Genomic DNA, 22,591 nt, shown 5'->3' on the forward strand with positions numbered 1-22,591 from the left:
CACAAGTAGGCAGATTGGCAAGCAGAGGGAGAAGCAGACTCCCCGCTGAGCAGGGAGCCCCACGTGGGGCTCGATCCCAGGACCCTGGGATCATGACCTCAGCTGAAGGGAGACGCTTAACGACTGAGCCACCCAGGCACCCAAGTCTATGGAAATTCTTATCCTCTGTGAAAGTATTGACCTGAGAGTAGGTTGGAAGAGAGGAAAAGCAGGGCCCATAGCAGTGAGGGAAGGAGAGAGATGAGGCGGCAGCAAGTGTTTTAGGGGACAGGCACAGCACCAACCCACCTCTTTTAATGTTTCTGGCAGCAACTGGCAAATCATTAAGAATAAGAAATTATGAAAAACCAAGACCAGATGCTGCCTTGTCTACCCTGATTCTTGATAGAACATGCCCCAGGAAAATAAAACAGAGAACCAATCTGGAAGAGAAACAGGAGAGAGAAAACTTATTTTCAAAGCACGTATTTGTTCAGAATTCTTAAACCCTCTTTTCTCTTTCTCCTATCTCTCTTTCAAAACCTCCTGGCCTACAAACTGTGGAAAGAGCCAAGATGTCCATCGACAGATGAATGGATAAAGAAGATGTGGTGTATATATATACAATGGAATATTATGCAGCCATCAAAAGGAATGAGATCTTGCCATTTGCAACGACGTGGATGGAACTGGAGGGTGTTATGCTGAGCGAAATAAGTCAATCAGAGAAAGACATGTATCATATGACCTCACTGATATGAGGAATTCTTAATCTCAGGAAACAAACTGAGGGTTGCTGGAGTGGGGGGTGGGGTGGGAGGGATGGGGTGACTGGGTGATAGACACTGGAGACGGTATGTGCTATGGTGAGCGCTGTGAATTGTGTGAGACTGTTGAATCACAGATCTGTACCTCTGAAACAAATAATGCAATATATGTTAAGGAAAAAAAAAAAAAGAAGAAGATAGCAAGAGGGGAAGAATGAAGGGGGGGAAATCGGGAGGGGGAGACGAACCATGAGAGATGCTGGACTCTGAAAAACAAACTGAGGGTTCTAGAGGGGAGGGGGGTGGGAGGGATGGGTTAGCCTGGTGATGGGTATTAAAGAGGGCATGTTATGCATGGAGCACTGGGTGTTATGCACAAACAATCAATCATGGAACACTACATCTAAAACTAATGATGTAATGTATGGGGATTAACATAAGAATAAAAATTTTTTTTTAAAAACTGATGATGTAATGTATGGTGATTAACATAACAATAATAATAAAAATTAAAAAAAAAAACAAAAAACACTTCCCGGCCTAAGTCCCAGCTCAGGGGGACAGAGTTGATGTTCTGTCCCTCTCTCCCATCCCTTGACCCCAGCCAACTAGACCAGGGGGTGGATCTTAACCCAACAAACTGATCTACTGGCTAGCCAGAAATCTAAGACCTATGCCTAAAACAGAAAGATAGGCCTGGCCAATCAAGTTCCTTACCGCTACACTGAGCAAGTCAATAGCCACTGGCCACATGTGGCTACTGCACAGGACAGCAGAGGCAGAGAACATTTTTATCATCACAGAAAGTTCTACGGCACAGAACACTGCTCTAAAGAATCTGGAACTGGGGCGCATGGGTGGCTCAGCTGGTTAAGCATCTGCCTTCGGCTCAGGTCATGATCCCAGGGTCCCGGGATCGAGTCCCGCATCAGGCTCCCTGCTTGGTGGGGAGTCTGCTTCTCCCTCTGACCCTAACCCCTCTTGTGCTCTCTCTCTCAAATAAATAAAATACAATCTTAAAAAAAAAAAAAAAAGAATCTGGAACTGGTTAACAGAAATAGGCAGTGGTGAAGTCAGAAGTGGGAGAGTTGCAACTAGAGATAGCATAAGTTGACAAAAGGGCAGTGGCAAGAGATAACAGAGGTCATCCTATGACATAGACGAAGGTTGAAAACATGATGCCAAGTGAAAGAAGCCAATCGCCAAAGGCTACACATTGTGTGATTTCATTTATGTAAAATTTCCAGGACAGAACAATCTATAAAAACAGAAAGCAGGTTAGCAGGTGCCTAGGAATGGGAACTGGGGGTGGGGAGGATGCCTGCTAACGGGACAGGATCTCTTCTTGGGGTGATGAAAGTGTTCTGGAATTAGACAGTGGGGACAAGCTGCAAACTTTGTGGATATAGTAAAAGTCACTGAACTGTGCACTTTTAAAAGGGTAAATTTTGGGGCGCCTGGGTGGCTCAGTCGTTCCCTGTGTCTCTCTCTGTCAAATAAATAAAATCTTCAAAAATAAATAAATAAAAGGGTAAATTTTATGTTGTGTGAATTATTATTTATTTTTTTAAAGACTTTATTTATTTGATAGAGACACAGTAAGAGAAGGAACACAAGCAGGGGGAGTGAGAGATGGAGAAGCAGACTTCCCGCAGAGCAGGGAGCCCGATGTGGGGCTCGATTCCAGGACTCCAGGATCATGACCTGAGCTGAAGGCAAACGCTTAACGACTGAGCCACCCAGGCGCCCCGTGAATTATATCTTAATTTGAGAGAGAGACAGATACAGAGCAAGAGGAGAAAACTGGCTGGAAGGGCCGTGGCAAAGCAAAGCCGTGCTGCACCCACAGTTACGAGGTGGGTGAAAAGCAGAAGTAGCAGCACATGCAGAGAGAGCAGAACATGTGTCCAGGGCCAGAAAGATGGGAGTTTCCAGGTCTTCCGGCTGTGGAGTTCCTGATTACATTACAGTCTGGTCCATGTGTGTCCTTACAAGAAAACCCTTTAATGTATCCCCTAGCTCGAGTGAGTATCTGTTCCTTGCAGCCAAACAGGCTGGCAAATACTACCTTTATATCTGTTTAAAAATCATTTCCTTGGAGGGAACGAAATGGGTAGAGGGGATTAAGTACAAATTTCTAGTTACAAAATAAGTAAATCATGGGGTTACAGCATGGGAATTTGGTAAATAAAACTATTAACTCTTCAGGGCGCCTGGGTGGCTCAGTTGGTTAAGTGTCTGCCTTTGGCTCAGGTCATGATCTCAGGTTCCTGGGATGGAGCCCCGCGTCGGGCTCCCTGCTCAGTGGGGAGCCTGCTTCTCCCTCTCCCTCTGCCGCTCCCCCTGCTTGTGCTATCTCTCTCTGTCAAATGAATTAAAAAAAAAAAAAAAAACCCCACAAACTATTAACTCTGCAAGGTGACGGATAGTAATTAGACTTATTATCATGACCATTTCACAACAATACAAATGTCAAAAACTGTGCTGCACACCTGAAACTAATATGTCAATTATACTTCAATAACTTTTTAAAAATCATTTCCAAAACCTTTCATTACTCATTTTTTTCTCTCACCCCTTCTCACTACCTGTTGACCTTCATTTGTTCATTACGTAAACAGAAAAATTTCAGATACTTACCAAACCTTCCAACTCCCCAAGGGGCATAAATATTTGCTGCTTCCTGATCTCCAGCCACCCACCCACCCCTATCAGGTCCCTCTCTGTGCTGTGGAAACTGGCACAGAAGAACATGAGAATAGAAAGGACCCAGAAACACTGGCCTGAATTACTTACCAGCTGTTCTCTAGTGCAAACCAGACAAAATGCATGTATGCTGGAAGGAAGAACTTCCATTTGGATAAAGGGAAATCTTCCTGTTAGCTGGGATGTTAGGTACTAGAAAAGGCTAGTAATAAAGGTTTTTAAATCACCTTTCAGCAACTGACCAGGCTAACAATCTGCTTGTGAAGGTTTTCAGCCTTTTCTGAGGAAGGGAGATAACATCTGGAGACTTTAATTAGTAACTACCTTTATATATAAAAAAAAAAAACCTCACAGGGCTTATCATTCATTCAGCTGTATTTCCCAAGTTCCTACTATGTGCGAGATACCACACACTCTAGGGGCTATAGAAGGGGACTGAGCAAAATTGCCCTGAAGGCAATGGCACTGAACAATTGGAAGGACACAACTATAATGCCCTGCAAATATTTTCACAGATATATACAAGTTCTGTGAAAGAAAGTGACTAGGATAGTTTTTTTTTATTTGGGGGAGGAGGGAAGGGGTTTAAGGTGAATGGACAGAGGAGCTGGAAACACTGCTGTATAGCATAGAATGATGAGGGCATGGTAAGAACTCAGAAAAAAGAGATCAGAGGAGAGCGAGACAGACAGCAATAGAAAGGGAGAAAAGGACCTGAGAAAGTTAGGGGAGAGTACACAAACATTTTAAAAGATTAGAAAAAAAAGAGAAAACATTAGAAAATCAATGAGAATAAACAGATAGGTTGGAGAGACCCAGTGAAGAGCTTTTCATGTGATACTGACAGGTGTGGACTTTATTCCAAGATTTTTAAACAAGGAAGTGATCAGATTTATCTTTTAAAAGACACCTGGCAGGGGTGCCTGGGTGGCTCAGTTGGTTAAACATCTGCTTTAGGCTCGGGTCATGATCCCAGGGTCCTGGGATAGAGCCCCACATCGGGCTCCCTGCTCATTGGGGAGCCTGCTTCTCCCTCTTCCTCTACCGGCTGCTGCTCCCCCTGCTTGTGCTCTCTGTCAAATAAATAAAAATCTTAAGAAAAAAAATAAAATAAAAAATAAAAGACACCTGGCAATAATACAGAGGATGAAATAAAATGGGAAAATACCGAGATTTCCATACAAACTAGCTCCTAAGATTAGGGCCCAGTCTCAGGCAATGCTGAAAAATTTGGGGGCAGGACTCATAGAACTTGGGAGATCCCTTGATGAAAAAGATGAGGAAAAGGGAAGAAGTTACTGATCACTCTTGGGTTCTAGTAGAGACAATCTGGGAAAGTGTTTTTGCATGGGAAGTTCAGGGGACATTGGGTGATTAAATACAGAGATCTGAGAATCAGAGAAGTACACTGGTACCCCCTTAAGCCAAGGGAAAGCCAAGAGAAAAGGGCCTGAGCTACAACTCCTGAACAACACTCAGCTCCTAGGATATAAGCAAAGTAAGAGGAACCAGGGAAGGGAAGAGTGGTCAGAGCAGAATCAAGGACACTGTTAAAAATAAGAATAGGAATGGGCGCCTGGGTGGCTCAGTTGGTTAAGCTACTGCCTTCCGCTCAGGTCATGATCCTGGAGTCCCAGGATGAGTCCCGCATCAGGCTCCCTGCTCAGCAGGGAGTCTGCTTCTCCCTCTGACCCTCCCCCCTCTCATGCTCTATCATTCTCTCTCAATAAATAGATAAAAATCTTAAAAAAAAAAAAAAATAAGAATAGGAACTACAGTTCAGGTCCCCCGACCCTTCCACACCTCCACCAGCCATTCTTTCTTCTCTTCTTTGTTGTAAAGAAATTTTGAAAAAGATACATTGCTCAATTATATTCCCAGGCATGTCAAGTCTCCTACTAATGAGTTAAAACAAGAGCTGAGAATCCAACAAAAAAGTGGCAAACACACCATCAAGAACTTCCTTATTAACTCTGTGGTGTTTTGGCATATAGTACCCATGGGAGTGGGCCCGAGGACTTGCAATAATGAGAGGGTACCTGAGGCAGGCTGGTCTAGGGGGCAAAAATAAAAAGAGAATATCATTAAACTTGATTTTAGGTCCAAGGCTGATACCAATTGTCCTCAGGCAAGTCAGCTATAGCCTCTCTCAACTGGGTTTCTCATCTGTAAAAGGGGCAACAGCCTGTGACCAATTAACTTCCTGAAGCTTTTGTAGGATGGAGGACTAAACAAATGCAAACGCACTAGGGAAGAAATGATGTGATGGTGTCCCATCACCTCTAACAGAATGAGCTGCATTCAGTCCATTAGCTCTCCAACTTTAGTGTGCATGAAAACCACATGGGACACTGCTAAAATACAGATTCTGGGGTCCTATTCTAAGCATAAGACTATCTGGGCATGGGTCCAGGGATCAGCATTTTTATATTCCAGGTAATTTTCCTGCAGTGATCTGTGATCCAGATTTCATGGGATACTGAACTAGTCTAACCTCGTGAAAGATGAGAAATCAGGCTGAGGAAAAATGCTGTATCTAAGGGCCGAATAAAGGCAGTGGCAAAGCATGGAGAGAAACTGTTACAATGAAAGACAATTTGAGCCACAAAGTCCTCTTTCTAAGGAGACATATCTAGTACATGGGAGTACTTCTATTATGTATTAAGTCTTTATGGTGGCATTCATTGTGATTTCACCTGTTATCTTCAGCTAAAATAAAATTTTAGCAGTAAAGAACTTGCATAAAAAGACACACCTAAATTACCATTATTTTTGGATACTACAGAGAAGGCATAGCATCCATTTCAAAGGAGCAAGCCAGCTAACTTTGAGATCCCCCAAACCATTCCACAGAGAACTGTTTAGAATATGCTATTATCCACACCTGTTCCACATAATCCCAAGGGTAAACTGATTTCCAATGGAGGCCCTGATCTCAAGGCCTTACACTACCACCACCTGTTATCTAGGGACTATTCTACCATTTAATATTCTTGGCTTTGAATAACCTAAGGCTCATCTACTTGAGGTTTCAAGATACTTTGAAGCCTGGTTAAAGTAAGTGAAATCAGGAGTCAGAAATGTGTTCTTCTCTACCAAGTGCAGAATTCAGGTTCCCTGAAGCTACAGCTCAGGGCCAGGTTAGCAATTTAGCTGTGTACAATGGCAGCGTCACTTCCTGAACAGTCCTGCACACTGGTTAGATTTCTCATTCCCATGTTGAAAATGTGGGCAAACTGCCAATCAAGATTGATCCAGTTTTGCTTTTTTTTTTGGGGGGGGGGTCAATCTGACATCCCTGAAATCATGTATTGTGTTGCATTTTCAATTAGACTAGGAAAAAATCAGAGCCCAGGGTTACAGTTTAGATGCCAATACAGCATTCTGTATACGTTACTAAATACACTCTAGTAACCAGTCTCCTCTGTGATCTAAGAATTTGATATAACTTCCCAAAAGATTATTTGAAATTGCATACCCAATGCAAAGCAGTAAAGCTAAGGTTAAAAAAAAAAATACCTTGGAATCATATGGGAAAACACTACAGCTTGAAGGATTAGAGCCAACACACTTGAGTTGATGTTGCTGCTCATATATCAAATACACCCTTCTGTAGAGAACTTAGAGCCCCAAGGAAATCAGCAATGATGAGACAGAATCAGACTACAATAGAAAATAATAATAGTGTGGACTTTGGCTTCCTCACCCAATTTTTTTTTCCCTCTTTTAGGGAAAGGGACCAGTTTCATCAAATAACAAATAACCCAGTTCCTCTGCTTATGATAAAAATTAGACAACAAAAATACTTACACAGGACTGGAATTCAAAGAGCAATGATCCACCATCATTTCTGGAAGGAAATCCAACTTAAACGCAGCCATCACCTCACTCTCCCCTTCAGAAGCCAATGATATTAACTTGCTGCACTTGTCTGATCCACAAATACACACAGCTTTAGCTTCCTGGGCCCCACAAAAAACACAAAGTGGAAAGAGGAGCTCAGGGAAACCAGCAGTAAGTGCCACAGAAACAGGCAGGACTGGGGAGGGGAAGGGGAGTACTAGATTAAAAGGGGGATGTGAGCATGTGAAGGGAGGCTCAGCCCGGCACACAATGAAAGTGCTGATGCGCCAGGCTGGGTTTGTGTGATTTTCCCTGGCGAAGCAGTACTAAGTGCACTGTCAGATAAATAGAGTGTCAGATCCATGAAGATAGCAGTGGCTAACAGAGCAGAAGAAACACAAACTTGTTTCACATCCTCCAAACTCCTTTCTGCGAATCAGGTTTTGAAGGGCCCCAAAGCCTAAAACTACCTGAAGCAAAAAACAAACAAACAAAAAAAACAACAACAAAAACAACAAAAAACCCCCAAAACCAAAAATGAAAACCGCTAAGGAAAAAAAAAGAAAGCTCACCTCATGTGGTCTGAAAATGTTTTTGGAAAGGAAAACTGGGTTGTTGGCCTTGGTTTAAATTTAGTTGCCATGTGCCAAAGACAGCAATGAGCACAGTGCTGGGTCCAAACTAACCTCAGCATAGTCGCATAAGGAATGGTTCAGACCGTCAGAAGCAGGCCAGAGGCCAGCTGGCTGAAGAACTGGTCGCCAAAAACTTAAGGCCTCACATACTAACTACAACCTGCACTGGACCAACCCCAACTTCTTGATGGCGTGCTGAGAGCAAATGTGCTCCCTAATGGTTCCTCATCAGAGTGAAGGACTTTTTAAAAATTCCTGATTCAGTGACCTTCATTAGGTGGGAGAGGCAAAACTTTACTCTGAATCTTATTTTACCAGAAAATTTAAAAAGCAAAAATAAAAATGGAATAGTAATATTCTGCCTTTTGACAGAATACTAGGAAACAAGGTCTCTTCTGTTGTTCGACCTTTCTAGAGAAACAAAAACCACCAGAGTGATGATAATGAGAAAGAAGCGGGGCCCACTAGGAGCAAACACTCAAACACGTAAGGGAAGGACAGAGGAATGTAAACTAAGTCTCTTCGTTCTCCGTCGTCCTTTAAACTGATGCTAAAACCAAGATTAATGAACACACACATAAAAATTCTATTATGGGTGAGCAGTAGAAATGGATATACTTAGCAGTCAAGGCAGATGTGGTGCTCCCGTTCTCAATTTAGCTTCCCATCCTCCAAACAACAAATGGTGGCATTTCAATATTTAGGCAGTGACTCTAAAACTATATCTCTGAAGGCTCCCAAATTGCGCAGGCCTTCTTTCCATTTTTATCATTAGGATCGCCTTACCTCAAAGATTTCACTTCACTCAAGCTCAGTTCACAACACAGGGAATTTTGAAAAAAGGAAGTTATGTTCAGCCTGTAAAGAGGTAAACAAATGAACTCCTAAACGTATAGCGTTACTTAAAAACAAAAATAACGAAAGGCAACATGTCATTGCATAGGCCTAAGTGTTGTAGCCTGGCTAACAGTGCCTGACCCCCGTCTGCATCTGACCACGGAAGGTAGAAACTGTGTCTTCTAATAAACAGGCATAACCATCCGGAAGTTAGAACTACAACAGCAGCTAACCGCTTTTCTATTTTGTCAGAGGCCCTGGCTCCTTTGGAGACAGACGTTGCAGGAGCTCTCTTCCACCTTCTAAAGGGGGACGCTAAACCAGGCTGCAGTGAGAGGAGACTGCAATGGGCGCACACACAGCACACAGTTCACCAAGTGCTGACTGCCAGGCGGGCGGAAGACAGTAACCCTAGCTGGGACTGGTTAAGTGACTGGTTAGTTCTGACCTAGCTTCTCCTATGTACCCTGGAGCTGATCACATGCCTCTTCCTATAGAAAGCTATCAGGACCAAGGACTAACTTTGTGAGGCCGGTCAACAACTAAATTAGGGTTGTTGGTTGTTTTTTTTTTTTAGTTCAAGGGTTCCTTTAAAAAGGAATCAACAATAAGGAATCTCACTGGTTATTGTTATGCTTTCACTATTCACTAAAAATATATCCAGTTCTATCCCCATTTTAATCAGAATCACATGTATAACGAGAGTATTTAATGTGGAAGACTTTACTGAGCAGCCAGGCACTGCTCAGTGTATGGAAGGATGTGCACTCCTTATAGTAATTTTTACCAAGCCAAAGGTCGAAAAGCATTGGTTTTAGAGTAGTGTTTTAAAATCCATTTTATGATTTATAAGACAAGACTGCTTTAAAAACTTAAAAGATGGAAATGTTATTACATGAAGGAGGGTGCTTCTCTTTAGGCAGGTCACAAGAGTCATCTCAGTATAATTAAATTCAACATGCTTGTGGGAAAAGAAAGCACGGAAATTAATCACAAGTCACAATTTTAGAGAAAGATTAAAAAGTCAAGTGATGATAAAAACAATTATTCAAATACAAAAATGCAGATGTTAAGGGAAAATTAAAAAGTAGAATTAGCAGTTACTCACAGAAAACTGCCCATAAGTTGTTTTTTAAATTTCTTAATCAGAAACACATTCCAGGCTTGTCCCACAAAGGATGCATTAGAAGTAAAGACATGGCAGGAAAGCTTATAACCAAGGGTCCACTGCAAGAGATTTTAATTTTCCCTCACTCCCTTTTTACCGTCTGTCCTCTCACTATGAATTTACATTCATGGTTTCCTCTTCTTTCCCTGATGGTCTGTGTTAGTTTTCTTTGCCTTGAATATTCTCTACTTCTTTTCTAAGGGCGACAATTCAAAAGCCCAATGATGTGAGGGTAGGGGCAATCAGCCTGCTGTAACATTAAGAACCAAAATCATTAAAACTGATTGGTAGGTAAGGGAAACCCTCTAAAGAACAGCACACATGGCATTCAGAACATCAGAATGGAATAAACAGTTTAAAAACTGGATTAGGAGAGAGAAATGCTAGAAATCACAGCAGTTGTTTTGTCAAAAGAGTGAAAGAGCAAAGAAAAGCGTAGTTGAGCAAAAAGGCCCAGGTGGCACATGCAAACGTCAGGCTGTCTATCTTGACTGATAGAACCAGGGAGTTCAATGACAAGTGAAAGGATTTTATACTTCTACCCCAATAATCTAAATGTGTTTTAAAGGGCAAAATGTGACGTCTGGTTATATGAGCATAGAGAAATCAGAGCCTACTGCCAAATTATAAAAGAGAACCTATGTCATTAAAAACCACCAACAGTCTATATAAGGAAAAGTGTAATAATCTAGGGAAAAGCCATGACACCTCAGACAGTTAAATGGATTAGATATTTTCCCCCCAAAGCTTCTAGCAGTTAGGTGACAGAAGGGATGTAGAAAAGAAGCAACTGATACTACTTGAAAATAGGGGCCCCTGGGTGGCTCAGTCGTTGAGCGTCTGCCTTCGGCTCAGGTCATGGTCCCAGGGTCCTGGGATCGAGCCCCGCATCGGGCTTCCTGCTCAGTGGGAAGCCTGCTTCTCCCTCTCCCTCTCCCACTCCCCCTGCTTGTGTTCCCTCTCTCTGGCTGTGTATCTCTCTGTCAAATAAATAAATACAAGCTTTTAAAAAAAAGAAAGAAAGAAAAGAACCAACCAGACTAACTTAAAATTTTAGCTTAAAACCTTTATGGGCGGGGCGCCTGGGTGGCTCAGTCGTTAAGCGTCTGCCTTTGGCTCAGGTCATGATCCCAGGGTCCTGGGATCAAGCCCCGCATCGGGCTCCCTGCTCCGCGGGGAAGCCTGCTTCTCCCTCTCCCACTCCCCCTGCTTGTGTTCCCTACCTCGCTGTGTCTCTCTCTGTCAAATAAATAAATAAAATCTTTAAAACAAAAACAAAAACAAAAACCTTTATGGGCTTGAATTTCACTTCAAAAATTGAGTACTTATGGGGCACCTGGGTGGCTCAGTGAAGATTAAGCGTCTGATTCTTGCTTTCTGCTCAGGTCATTATCTCCAAGTCCTGGGATCAGCCACATAGGGCTCTGCATTCAGCATAGAGTCTACTTGAGATTCTTTCTTCCTCTCCCCCTATTCTTCGCATCCCCCCACCGACTGCTCATATTCTCTCTCTCAAATAAATAAATCTTTTTTAAAGATCTTTTTTTAATTTTCTATTTCAAATCTACAATTGATGTGAGACAAAAAGCACCAAGTTTAGTCACTGTTGCATTCAAACTGGTTCGACTATAAAATTATCATTTATGGTACACTGAGAGAATATGACAAGGCTGAAGGTAGGAAACCTACCTATCACTTTCTTGAAATCTAAACAGTTTTCCACTTCCTCCCCCTATGTCCTTAATCACTACTACCTCCTCCCCCAATCACTGTCAAAGACAAGGACTGACTGACAGACACTCTTCTGTGTTTAGTGCTGTCAGCAAAAGTATAAACTCAGAGCCTCCCTTGGACTTTCTGAAACTAACTCTGACCTAATAAACTGTCCTATCAAATGGTGACCACCCTTCAAATCAGGTCGTATTTTCAGATCCCAAATTGGTTTTGGAACTTAAGGGTAATTCTTAGTTGGTAACAATATACTATATAAGTTTAAACTTTAAGCTCCAGTGCCAATTAAAAAATCAGTATGTTGAACAAATTCTGGTTCCAGGAGGGTAATGTTTGTGTGGAATCCACTAAGTTCTGTCCTCATCCTTGTTCTAGTTTACTCAGGGTCTTTCAGGAACGAAGTAGAATGGGGAAAGAAAGTTAGCTGGGTAGCTGCTGTGTTTACAGTACTTGCTATGCACGCGCGCGCACAGGCGTGCACTCTCTCTCTCTCTCTCTCTCTCTCTCTAGAACCAGGCAGCAGCTAATTCAAGTGGGAGATAAGCCTGCCTTGGGAAATAGCTAAGGAGAAAGAGTTGAGAAAGAGCAAGGAAATATTTCTAGCTTCCTAGGAACAGGAAATTACATCCCACAGTGTAGGGGAAAAGCCATCACCTTTCTGAATGCAATGTTTTCCAATCTGCACAACAGGCCTCATGCAAGAAGGTTAAAGAGATGACCACAGAGCACACTCATCCAGCAGTTAGCCCATACCTGTGGCTTTACACCTCCCTTTCTGGACTATGTCTTCACTCTAAAAAACCAAGGAAAGAAAAATAAGTGGGCCATGCCTATACTTCTCATAATTCCAGATATGTAGCTTCTTTCCTAAGAAAAGCCCCCTTTTGTCACCATGGCCGAGAATTAAAAAATAAAAAAAACCAAAAACCTCCTCCCTCTCCCATTTTTAAAGTACACAATACCTTAAAATATTAATTGCATTTAATATCTCAAAGTTAACTTAAAAACACCATCATTGTAAAAGATGGGGAAATAAAAATACTAAAAACTTAATACAGGCTTGTCCCCAAATGTCACAACAAATAGCAAAACAATGATTACAACTTATGAGGCTGAATTTCAGTACATCTAGGTCACCCAAAAAGTCCTTTTTAGCATCTGCTTTTGGATGAGAAACTACAATAGAGCTAAAAGCCTTATAATTCTTTTAGCAATCAAGGATCATGTTATTAATGTGGAAAGACCACGCTATTTCCCCAAAGCAACCTTCCTCAATAGGTAGGTGCCAGGCATAAAACTCTTCAAAGACAACCAAGTTCCTGCCTGTGTAAATGCATCTCAGTGGCCCTAGGGCGGTGGTGAACCACTGAAACCAAAAAAAAATCCAGAAGATGGGGAAGTTAATTGAAGCTAAAAGCAAACAGAGGAACCACAAAACCAATTTGTTTTATTTTTAAACATTATCGAACAATCTTGCAAGTAAAGTCTGATTCTATAAAGCTGCCCAAATTCCTTCAAACTTTCTTCTACACCCCCTGCCAGATGGGACTTCTGTTTGGCCCTGGCCTAAAGACAAAGAACTGCTGGAAGTCATCAAGGATGAAGTCTACTTTGGAAAATAAGAATTCTGAAAGACAAAGCCAGAACCAGAACTATGAGACACTGCACTCTACCTACCCTTCCTGAAGACAAAGATGTTTCTTGCTTGACACAAAACAGGTGCTTACGTACTTGACTTTTCCTATGGATCTAACTGGTTTCCAATTTTGCTAATGAACTAGTGATGCTTCCAATCATTTTAAGGCAAAACAAAAAAATTTCTAAAAGGATTTACTTGCAGCTGCCTACATCACCAAAAGTTATTAAGAGGAAAGAAACTTGCATTTACTAAGTTCACAATACCTCACTTAAACCTGTATCATCACCATTTAAGTTGGGGACTACTCTAAGGAATTAGATGTTAAAATAATCTGTATAAGGGATTCTAACCCCAGAGCCCATGGTTGGTCTCTCTTGAGAAATGTGACCATCATCTAGGAGGTACAAACTTTTACTGAGACAGTGTGTTGAGAGGGCTCTGGAATAGTGGCTACACCTTGGAGTGTAGAGAGGGTAGAGAGCAAGTTAAATTTCTACTTGTTCATTTTATTCTGGAAGATGTAAAGGACAAAGAAAAGACCGGAGAGTCATGTTTCCCAAAATGTCATATGAAACGTGCGTGGAACAGTTGAGAAACACTGCTGTTGTGTGAAGCTCTGAAACCAGACTCAGACTGCATGCTAGCTGGGGAATCTCCAGGAGCAGAGAGCAAAAGAGAGGCATGGGATTATTAAGAAGGGCCAATGTACAAAAGAGTTAAGGACACATATCTAGGTCCCAGAGAACACAGCAGCCCTAAAGGGGCTAAGGAAGACCCTAATTGCCTAGCCAAGAGAAAGAGAAAAATGAATTCTTTAAAAAAAAAACCAAACACATAAGTAGGACATTAATCACCCTACTCCTAAGTCACCAAAGACTTTTTAAAGGAAAATTCAGACACACACAAAAAAGGATTAGCACTGTCTTCCACAAAGACCCTCGTCACTTGAAGGACAGTGGGAAGCTTAATACACAAGAAGGTATTTTCTTTAAAAGCTTTGCCTTCCCACTTTTGCTTTTCCTACTGTTGCCTAGTCTGTAAGAAAACAGATGCTTTGGGGAGAGAGGAAAACTGAATGGAAACTAAAAGCTTTAGGTTTGCTTTTCACATCTTTCATTTCTGTGGGGAACCAAACAAAATGCATGCACTCTCTGAGGAAACCTGGACCACATTTGTCCTGTACTTCCTTGGAGCTCCACAGAAGTCTGTCTCCGTTAACATTACCTCTACCTTTCTAGTCACCGTAAGGGGAGGTATAAAGGCAGTTCCAAAGAGAGGTGAAAAGATTTAAAGGGGAGGGACGCCTGGGTGTTTCAGTCGGTTAAGCGTCTGCCTTCGGCTCAGGTCATGATCCCAGGGTCCTGGGATGGAGTCCCACCTTGGGCTCCTTGCTCGGCGGGGAGCCTGCTTCTCCCTCTGCCTGCCGCTCCCCCTGCTTGTGCACTGGCACACTCTCTCTCAAAAAAGAGAGAGTTAAGGGGGAAACGGTGCACCAAAAGTGGGGCTGGGGGGCTGCACAAGGCAATACAGGAGAGAAGGATGAAGGGCAAGCTAACGCAGACAAAAACAGGCAGTATTAATCTATTTGTGAGACTATTAACATGTTCAAAATAGGACCTCCTATCGAGTTTGAAAATTGTACTTATCAAGTCAGTGGTACAGGGGACTCTAAAAGGCAAACTACCTATCCCACAACTTCCCCAAGGAAAGATAATCAGGAAAGAATTTATATTTGGTTTTGGAATATATCTTGGACTTTGTGATCTTGACATGTTTCAAAGATCCAACAGCTGAGGCACCTGGCAGGCTCAGTCAGTAGAGCATGCAACTCTTGATCTCCGGGTTGTGAGTTTGAGCCTCCATGTTGGGTGTAGAGATTACTTAAAAAAAAAAAAAAAAAGATGCAAGAGCAAATGAACAGCATTACCTCTCTGATACAAAAGGACTCACATCTCCTATACACTTTCCTTAGAATAGGCAAGGTAATGAACCTTTTTTTATTTCTCAGAGTTTTCTGTTGGCCTCCAGAGCCTGTATGTTGAGTAAATGACAAAACACTATCCTTCCCAGAAAGATGACCACTGACTCACTCACCATCAGCAACTCTTACGAAGTATGCACTGAATCACAAACTCTAGATACAGGGGCTGGTCGCAGGCACAGTAATGCTCAATGACCTACATTAAGGCCTGAACTCATGACCTTGGCCTCGTTAGTCCGACTCACCAACTCTTACTGACGATTGTTAGTAAATGCCCCCAGTACTTTGAAAAACTTTTTTCATATAAGGCAGGGCACTAATGAAGAACTCAACAACTATCCAGATCAGAGACTTTCAAAAAAAATTTTTTTAGAGATTTTATTTGACAGAGAGACATACAGCAAGAGAGGGGACACAAGCAGGGGGAGTGGGAGAGGGAGAAGCAGGCTTCCCGCAGAGCAAGGAGCCCGATGCGGGGCTCAATCCCAGGACTCTGGGATCATGACCTGAGCCAAAGGCAGATGCTTAATGACTGAGCCACCCAGGCACCCAGAGACTTTCAAAATGTTTTTAAAGACAGAAGTGTTTCTCCCCTAAACATAAAAGTGAAGCTGATGTTCAGGTTGAAGACAGAAAAGGGCAAGGCAGGCCCCACCTTTTGCGTTTCCTGCACTCAGGGTAACCCCAGGTCTCCTGGGAGATATGAAAATAGACCTGGAAAATTCAAAACAGTGCTCGCTTCCGCAGCACATATACTAAAATTGGAATGATAATTCAAAACAATAGATAATTCACCAATTTTATATCCAGCTTTGAGATGAATAAGTTTTTTGAACAGATTTCTCTATATTTAGAATCTAATAGGTTACCAGAAATCAAGGAATTTCCAATGCCATCAATGGTAATAAATGTGTGCCTCCTTGAGTTGACAGAATATAGTATTTAAAATTTATAAACCTTGGAGTGCCTGACTGGCTCAGTTGGTAGAACATGCAACTCTTGATCTCTGGGTCATGAGCTGAAGCTCCATTATTGGGGTAGAGCTTACTTTAAAAAAGAAAACTGTAAACCTTATCACCTGGAAGTAGGGAGAAATGTCCAAACATTTACAAAGTAGCAATAATTTTAAGGGCTAACATTTTCTGAACACTTACTCTATGCCATATGGTGTTTTGGGTGCTTTATATTTAATCCTCATACCTAACCTAACTCCATTTACAATTGAGAAAAGACACAAATGAAGTAACTCTCAAGATCACATGAATCCAGACAATGAAGAAGTTGGAATATATAGTCAGGCAGTTCGACTCTTGGGTGAAAAGCTGACTCAGATTAAAGAAGATCATGCACACAAACCACAGAAAAGACTTTAAATATGGAGGACCATAAAGTTGACTCTGACCATTTTTCTAAGGCAAATCTAAGTAGGTAAATACCCAAAGTTTTAACCATCACAAGAGAAATATGGTTAAGAGTAGTGAAAACCTCCTGCCATTAATGAGTAGATGTGTGACCTGGGCAAGTTCATCAATATCTCAAAGTGTCAGCTTCCTCACCTGTAGTATTAGAGGACTTAACTACATACCTCCAAAGGAACCAAATGGATGCCCAGAATACAACACCAAGCCACTGTACAAATTTCTAAATGGAAGGGGAAAGAAACAATAGAAATTACTTAGGAAAATTGTGCTCTTTTAAAAAATGTTACCTTTTAGACTGCTTTGCAATACTCTTGATTCTTTCTTTTTCCTATTATATGGCGAATTCAATAAAAAGTTTGAGCTTAGTGCATTGGGAAACTGCATGTTCTCACCCACATATCCTAGAAAGCCGAGTAACCAGATAAAAAGATCAAAAGGGAAGCTTTCCTGGCTAGCCCAGCTCATTACGATGCAAAACTCCACCAGGGCCTCGTGCTAAGATCCAATAGAGTTTGCTTAGTACTCCAATCTCCCCAAATCTCCCCACCTTCCTTAGGAATCTGTAGCAGGGAAACAACTGCCACCAGGTAGGTTCTCATCCAGGGTCCTGGGAACATACATGACAACTAACTGTAGGTAGAGTCTACCATTAAAAGAAATAAATTGTGTGAGAGCACTCAGAGAGTCTGAATGACTGTAGAGAAACTAAACTGTAATTGTTTCCCTGTCTGTAACCCTGAGGTGGTTAGGTGGATTAAAGAGATACACTGAAGCACACAGTAAATCCCCTGCTTGTCACCCATTCCCAGAGCATCTCCTTCCACTGTAATTTTGCTCCATGTTGAACAGTCCAGGTCCTGCACTACATCAGGCTGAGTTCTGACCTAAGTTAGCAGGGATAAAACTTAACACTTTCTCTATGGGGTCTACAAAAATCTTTTTTTCCTCCTTGTGACACTTGTTTTGTGGCTACCATTTCCATGATTCAGGCTTAGGTGTGGGGCTTCTGACTCTACTGACGGAGTTATCAATGTGTGCTCCTTTTCCTGACCCTAGCAGAGAAATTTATAAACATCTCAATCTCAACTCCTTCTCCAACGGCCAGTATGCACTCTAGTGGTAATAACTTTTTTCCGGCTTTAAAAAATTGTGGTCAGGGGCGCCTGGGTGGCTCACTCAGTTAAGCGTGTGCCTTTGGCTTAGGTCATGATCCCAGGGTCCTGGGATGGGAGTCCCACATTAGGGCTCCCTGCTCAGCGGGGAGTCTGCCTCTCCCTCTGCCTGCCACTCCCTCGTTTGCGTGCATGCACGCGCTCTTTCTCTCAGACAAATAAATAAATAAAATCTTTAAAAAAAAATTGTGGTCAAAAACACCTATATAAAAGTTATCATCTCAACTCATTTTGGGGCGTACAGTTCAGTATTATTGTGCAACATAACAATTTTAAAAACTTTCCTTTTTCATCAAGATTCTTAAGCTGGGGAGCACAACTAGCTGGTTCAGTTGGTAGATCATGCGACTCTTGATCTCAGGGTTATAAGCTGGAGCCCCATGTTGGATGTACAGATTACTTAAAAAAAAAAAAAAAAGATTCTTAATCTGGGACCCTCACATCTCTTCAAAGTCCATACATGGGCTTTGGGGAAGAAAGAGTAGGTCTATGAACGCTGTGATATTTTTTTGCTAAACTGCGTGAAGATGGACACATGAGGTTTCCTGAAGAGAGAATCCACAGCATTCACCAGATTCTCTCAGGAGCTCATAATTACTGTTAGAATGTTCCCTTCTGACTCTCCTTGCTTCGAGGTAACAAAAGAGTTTGTTAGACAAAGACCAGATCTGATGCCATTTGCATGTCCTCGAGTCACTTTTTTCTGGGCCTCAGTTTCCTGATCTATAAAACTATAAGATGGTACTAGATTAATCCAGACTATCACCAAATCATCTAAAAGCTTAATTCTATTTTCTCTGATTTCAAACATAGTTCAGTCCCTGCCACATGAGATACACCTGGGGGAAACTATTGTGTAAATCTCACTTCTAAATTTTTGTTAATGAAATAGATTTCAAATGCTACCATTTTGAGAACAAGTAATGAGTCCTTCCTTCTCTTTTCTATTTATATATCCTCAGGATACCCGGAATAAAGATGACACATATTAGGGGCGCCTGGGTGGCTCAGTTGGTTAAGCGTCTGCCTTCGGCTCAGGTCATGATCCCAGGGTCCCGGGACTGAGTCCCGCATTGGCTTCCTTGCTCTGCGGGGGGGCCTGCTTCTCCTCCCTCTGCCTGCTGCTGCCCCTGCTCGTGCTCTCTCTCTCTCACAAATAAACAGATCTTTTTTTTTTTTTTTTAAGATTTTATTTATTCATTTGAAACAGAGAGATACACAGAGAGAGAGAGAGCACGAGCAGGGGGGAGGCAGAGGGAGAGGGAGAAGCAGACTCCCCGCTGAGCTGGGAGCCCGACGTGGGGCTCGATCCCAGGACCCCAGGATTATGACCTGAGCCGAAGGCAGATGCTTAACCATCTGAGCCACCTAGGCGCCCCTAAATAAATAAAATCTTAAAAAAAAAAAAAAAAAAGGTTACAAGTATCAGACCTTCAACTGTTGAAATGAGTTCCCTAGCTTATCTGCTCTAATTTGTAAATTTTACACTAACATATTCTTTTTTTTTTTTTTTTTTTTAAGATTTTATTTATTTAGGGCGCCTGGATGGCTCAGTTGGTTAAGCGACTGCCTTCGGCTCAGGTCATGATCCTGGAGTCCCTGGATCGAGTCCCGCATCTGGCTCCCTGCTCGGCAGGGAGTCTGCTTCTCCCTCTGACCCTCCCCCCTCTCATGTGCTCTCTCTCATTCTCTCTCTCTCAAATAAATAAATAAAATCTTAAAAAAAAAAAAAAGATTTTATTTATTTATTTGACAGAGACACAGCGAGAGAGGGAACACAAATAGGGGGAGTGGGGGAGGGAGAAGCAGGCTTCCCACTGAGCAGGGAGCCCAATGCGGGGCTTTATCCCAGGACCCTGGGATCATGACCTGAGCCTAAGGTAGTCGCTTAATGACTGAGCCACCCAGGCGCCCGTACACTAACATATTCTTAAAGAGATAACTACACATAAATATTTGCACTTTTTAGTAAAAAGTCCTTTTATCCCCCTTTAAATTGTGGCATTTGGGTAAAAACATTGTGAGCAGTCCTTTTTTACAGAAGTAATATTTATTTAATATTTATTCCCCCTTAACTTTTCTACTTCAATTAAAATTTTTTATCTATTTATTCATTTTTACATAAAACCACATTTTGGTTCATTCCCTACCAGGCTTTTTTCTATGCATACATACTCAAATACACACAATTATTATCAAATTACAGATCATACTGTATATACTACTGCATAACATACTTTTCTCACTTAACAATTATAAACATTTTCTTGTGAACAGCCCATATTTAAGCATTAAGAGTCACAACTGGCCTGAAGACTAACTTTGCCAACAGCATCCTTACGTTTATGTCACAACCAGTAAATATAAAACCTATTTCACAAAGCCAACATAATCATTAAATCCCCTGAAACTGCTCAAAAAAAAAAAATAGTATACTAAAGCTGAATGGGGATGGGTGAGTTGGGCTATTGGTTCTTCCTTTCCCCGATCTGACATCTCTGGGTGCCTGGATGGCACAGTTGGTTAAGTGTCCTACTCTTGGTTTCGGCTCAGGTTTGTGGTCTCAGGGTCGTCACACTGGGTACAGAGTCTGCTTGGGATTCTCTCTCTCCCTCTGCCCCTCCCCAAAATAGAGGGGCAGCTGCGTGGCTCAGTCAGTTAAGCGTCTTGACCCTTGGTTTCAGGCTTACGTCTTGAGGCTCAGGTCGTGATCTCCTTGGATCAAGATCTCCTAGGATCAAGCCCCGTGCTGGGCTCCACGCTCTCAGCAGGGAGTCTGCTTCTCTCCCTCTGCCCCTCCCCCCACTCATGTGCTCACTCACTCACTCCCTAATATAAATCTTAAGAAAAATAAAATAGGGGCACCTGGGTGGTTCAGTCGGTTAAGTGGCTGTCTTCGGCTCAGGTCATGATCCCAGGGTCCTGGGATAGAGCCCCGCGTCCGGCTCCCTGCTCAGCGGGGAGCCTTCTTCTCCCTCTCCCTCTGCCTGCCACTCTGTCTACTTGTGCTTTCTAGCTCTCTGTCAAATAAATAAATAAAATCTTAAAAAAATAAATTAAAAAATAAACCTTAAAAAAAAAAATCCTGATCTACCATCTTATCTCCTGTTTAGCTATCTTTCCGTATCTTTCTAAATAAGAGGCATCCCATTTTGGAGGTGATCAGGTGAGGCACACAGGGAAGGCAAAATACATTTTTAATTTTTAATTTTTGAAGATTTTACTTATTTGAAAGAGAAATAGAGCTAGAGAGCACAAGAGGAGGGAATGGCAGAGGGAGAGGGAGAAGCAGGCTCTGCACTGAGCAGGGAGCCCAACACAGGGGCTGATCCCAGGACCCTAGGATCATGACCTGAGCCAAAGGCAGACGCTTAACCATCTGAGCCACCCAGGCACCCCTACAAAATACATTTTTAAAAATCTCTGTTCCTGGGCGCCTGGGTGGCTCAGTCGTTAAGCGTCTGCCTTCGGCTCAGGTCATGATCCCAGGGTCCTGGGATCGAGCCCCGCATCAGGCTCCCTGCTCAGCGGGAAGCCTGCTTCTCCCTCTCCCACTCCCCCTGCTTGTGTTCCCTCTCTCTTCGTCTCTCTCTGTCAAATAAATAAAATCTTTAAAAAAAAAAAAATCTCTGTTCCTGGGGTATCTGGGTGGCTCCGTCAGTTAAGTGTCTGACTCTTGGTGTCAGCTCAGGTCTTGGTCTCAGAATTGTGAGTTAAAGCCCTACACTGGGCTCTGCACTGGGTGGTGGAGCCCACTACAAAAAAAATAAATAAAATAAATTTTTTAAAAAATCTCTGTTCCTACATCATTCCAAAATGTCTACACCCTCAAAGTAAGTATTCCCCTTCTCTTCCCCACACAGCTCTCTGCTGGGGGGTGGAGTGGGGTACAGGACTCTCACTCTGCCTTCAGCTCCTCCTGTTTCTTTGGCCGCACTGTCAGTCCTGGGCAACAAACTGCTGCATGTAGCAGGAGCAATCTATATACAGTAGCCCAGCTAGCAGGCAGCTTTCTTCAGGCAGAACTGCTAACTCCTCTACGTATCTTTCTAGTTTGAACCGATGTTCCAGGCATATCAATGTTAAATATTTGCCTAGTGGCCTCTACCTTCAAAGACACAGGGAACCATGCACACAGAAGTCAGAGGCAGCAAAAATTCCCCCTTGTGTGGAGAAGTAGGGACTCTACAGACACAGACGGAGCCTAACTACAAGGACTGAGACCCTAGACAAAGCACCTAATCCAAATACAACGGTTCAGTCCTTCTACTTTCCCATAATATTCATGTATCACTTGCTCAAATTTGGCATGTTCTAAGACCACCAGTTCCGCCTTAGTTTCCCTGCCCTGCCATAAGGCCAAATCTGTCTCATCTAGTGAGTCACTACTGCTCCTCTCTCCAAATGCATTTTGATTTCAGCCCACTTGTGCAGCTCATCAGGGCTGCACCATATGTTAGTTCCATGTAGGCAGAATGTGACTAATTTTTTTCTAAAACACTGTCAGAGTTACTTTTAAAATTACCTTACAATCTTGATGTCTCTAAGGACTCATTTCTATAATGCATAACCTTCTGGAAATGACTTTATAATTATTTTTCCGAGCACTCAGAGATTCAGGATTTTCACTCCCATTTTTCAGACGAGAAATAAAGTGAAGAGAACGGATTAAGTGACCCAAGTTCCACCACCAGCCAGTGAGGCTTGTACTT

General features: G+C 42.4%; 1 protein-coding gene across 19 annotated transcripts in view; it reads right to left on the reverse strand.

The window, feature by feature from the left end:
- Nucleotides 1-22,591, reverse strand: part of CELF1 (CUGBP Elav-like family member 1) — an 80,591-nt gene that overhangs the window by 28,287 nt on the left and 29,713 nt on the right. For 4 of the 19 annotated variants that reach the window (XM_035012830.1, XM_035012828.1, XM_035012829.1 and 1 more), the window contains exon 1: nucleotides 7,263-10,800. The exons of 2 other annotated variants lie outside the window; for them this stretch is intronic. In XM_035012830.1, the coding sequence (XP_034868721.1) occupies nucleotides 7,263-7,333 (71 nt within the window). In that variant the 5' untranslated portion in view covers nucleotides 7,334-10,800. Of the gene's footprint in view, nucleotides 1-7,262; nucleotides 10,801-12,419; nucleotides 12,460-22,591 lie in introns of those variants that run through there. 13 more of the 19 variants (XM_035012826.1, XM_035012825.1, XM_035012827.1 and 10 more) reach the window with 9 other exon arrangements.

The sequence above is a fragment of the Mirounga leonina genome, unplaced genomic scaffold, assembly GCF_011800145.1.
Source record: "Mirounga leonina isolate KUSES-001 unplaced genomic scaffold, KU_Mleo_1.0 Mir_166, whole genome shotgun sequence".
Taxonomy (NCBI): Eukaryota; Metazoa; Chordata; class Mammalia; order Carnivora; family Phocidae; genus Mirounga; species Mirounga leonina.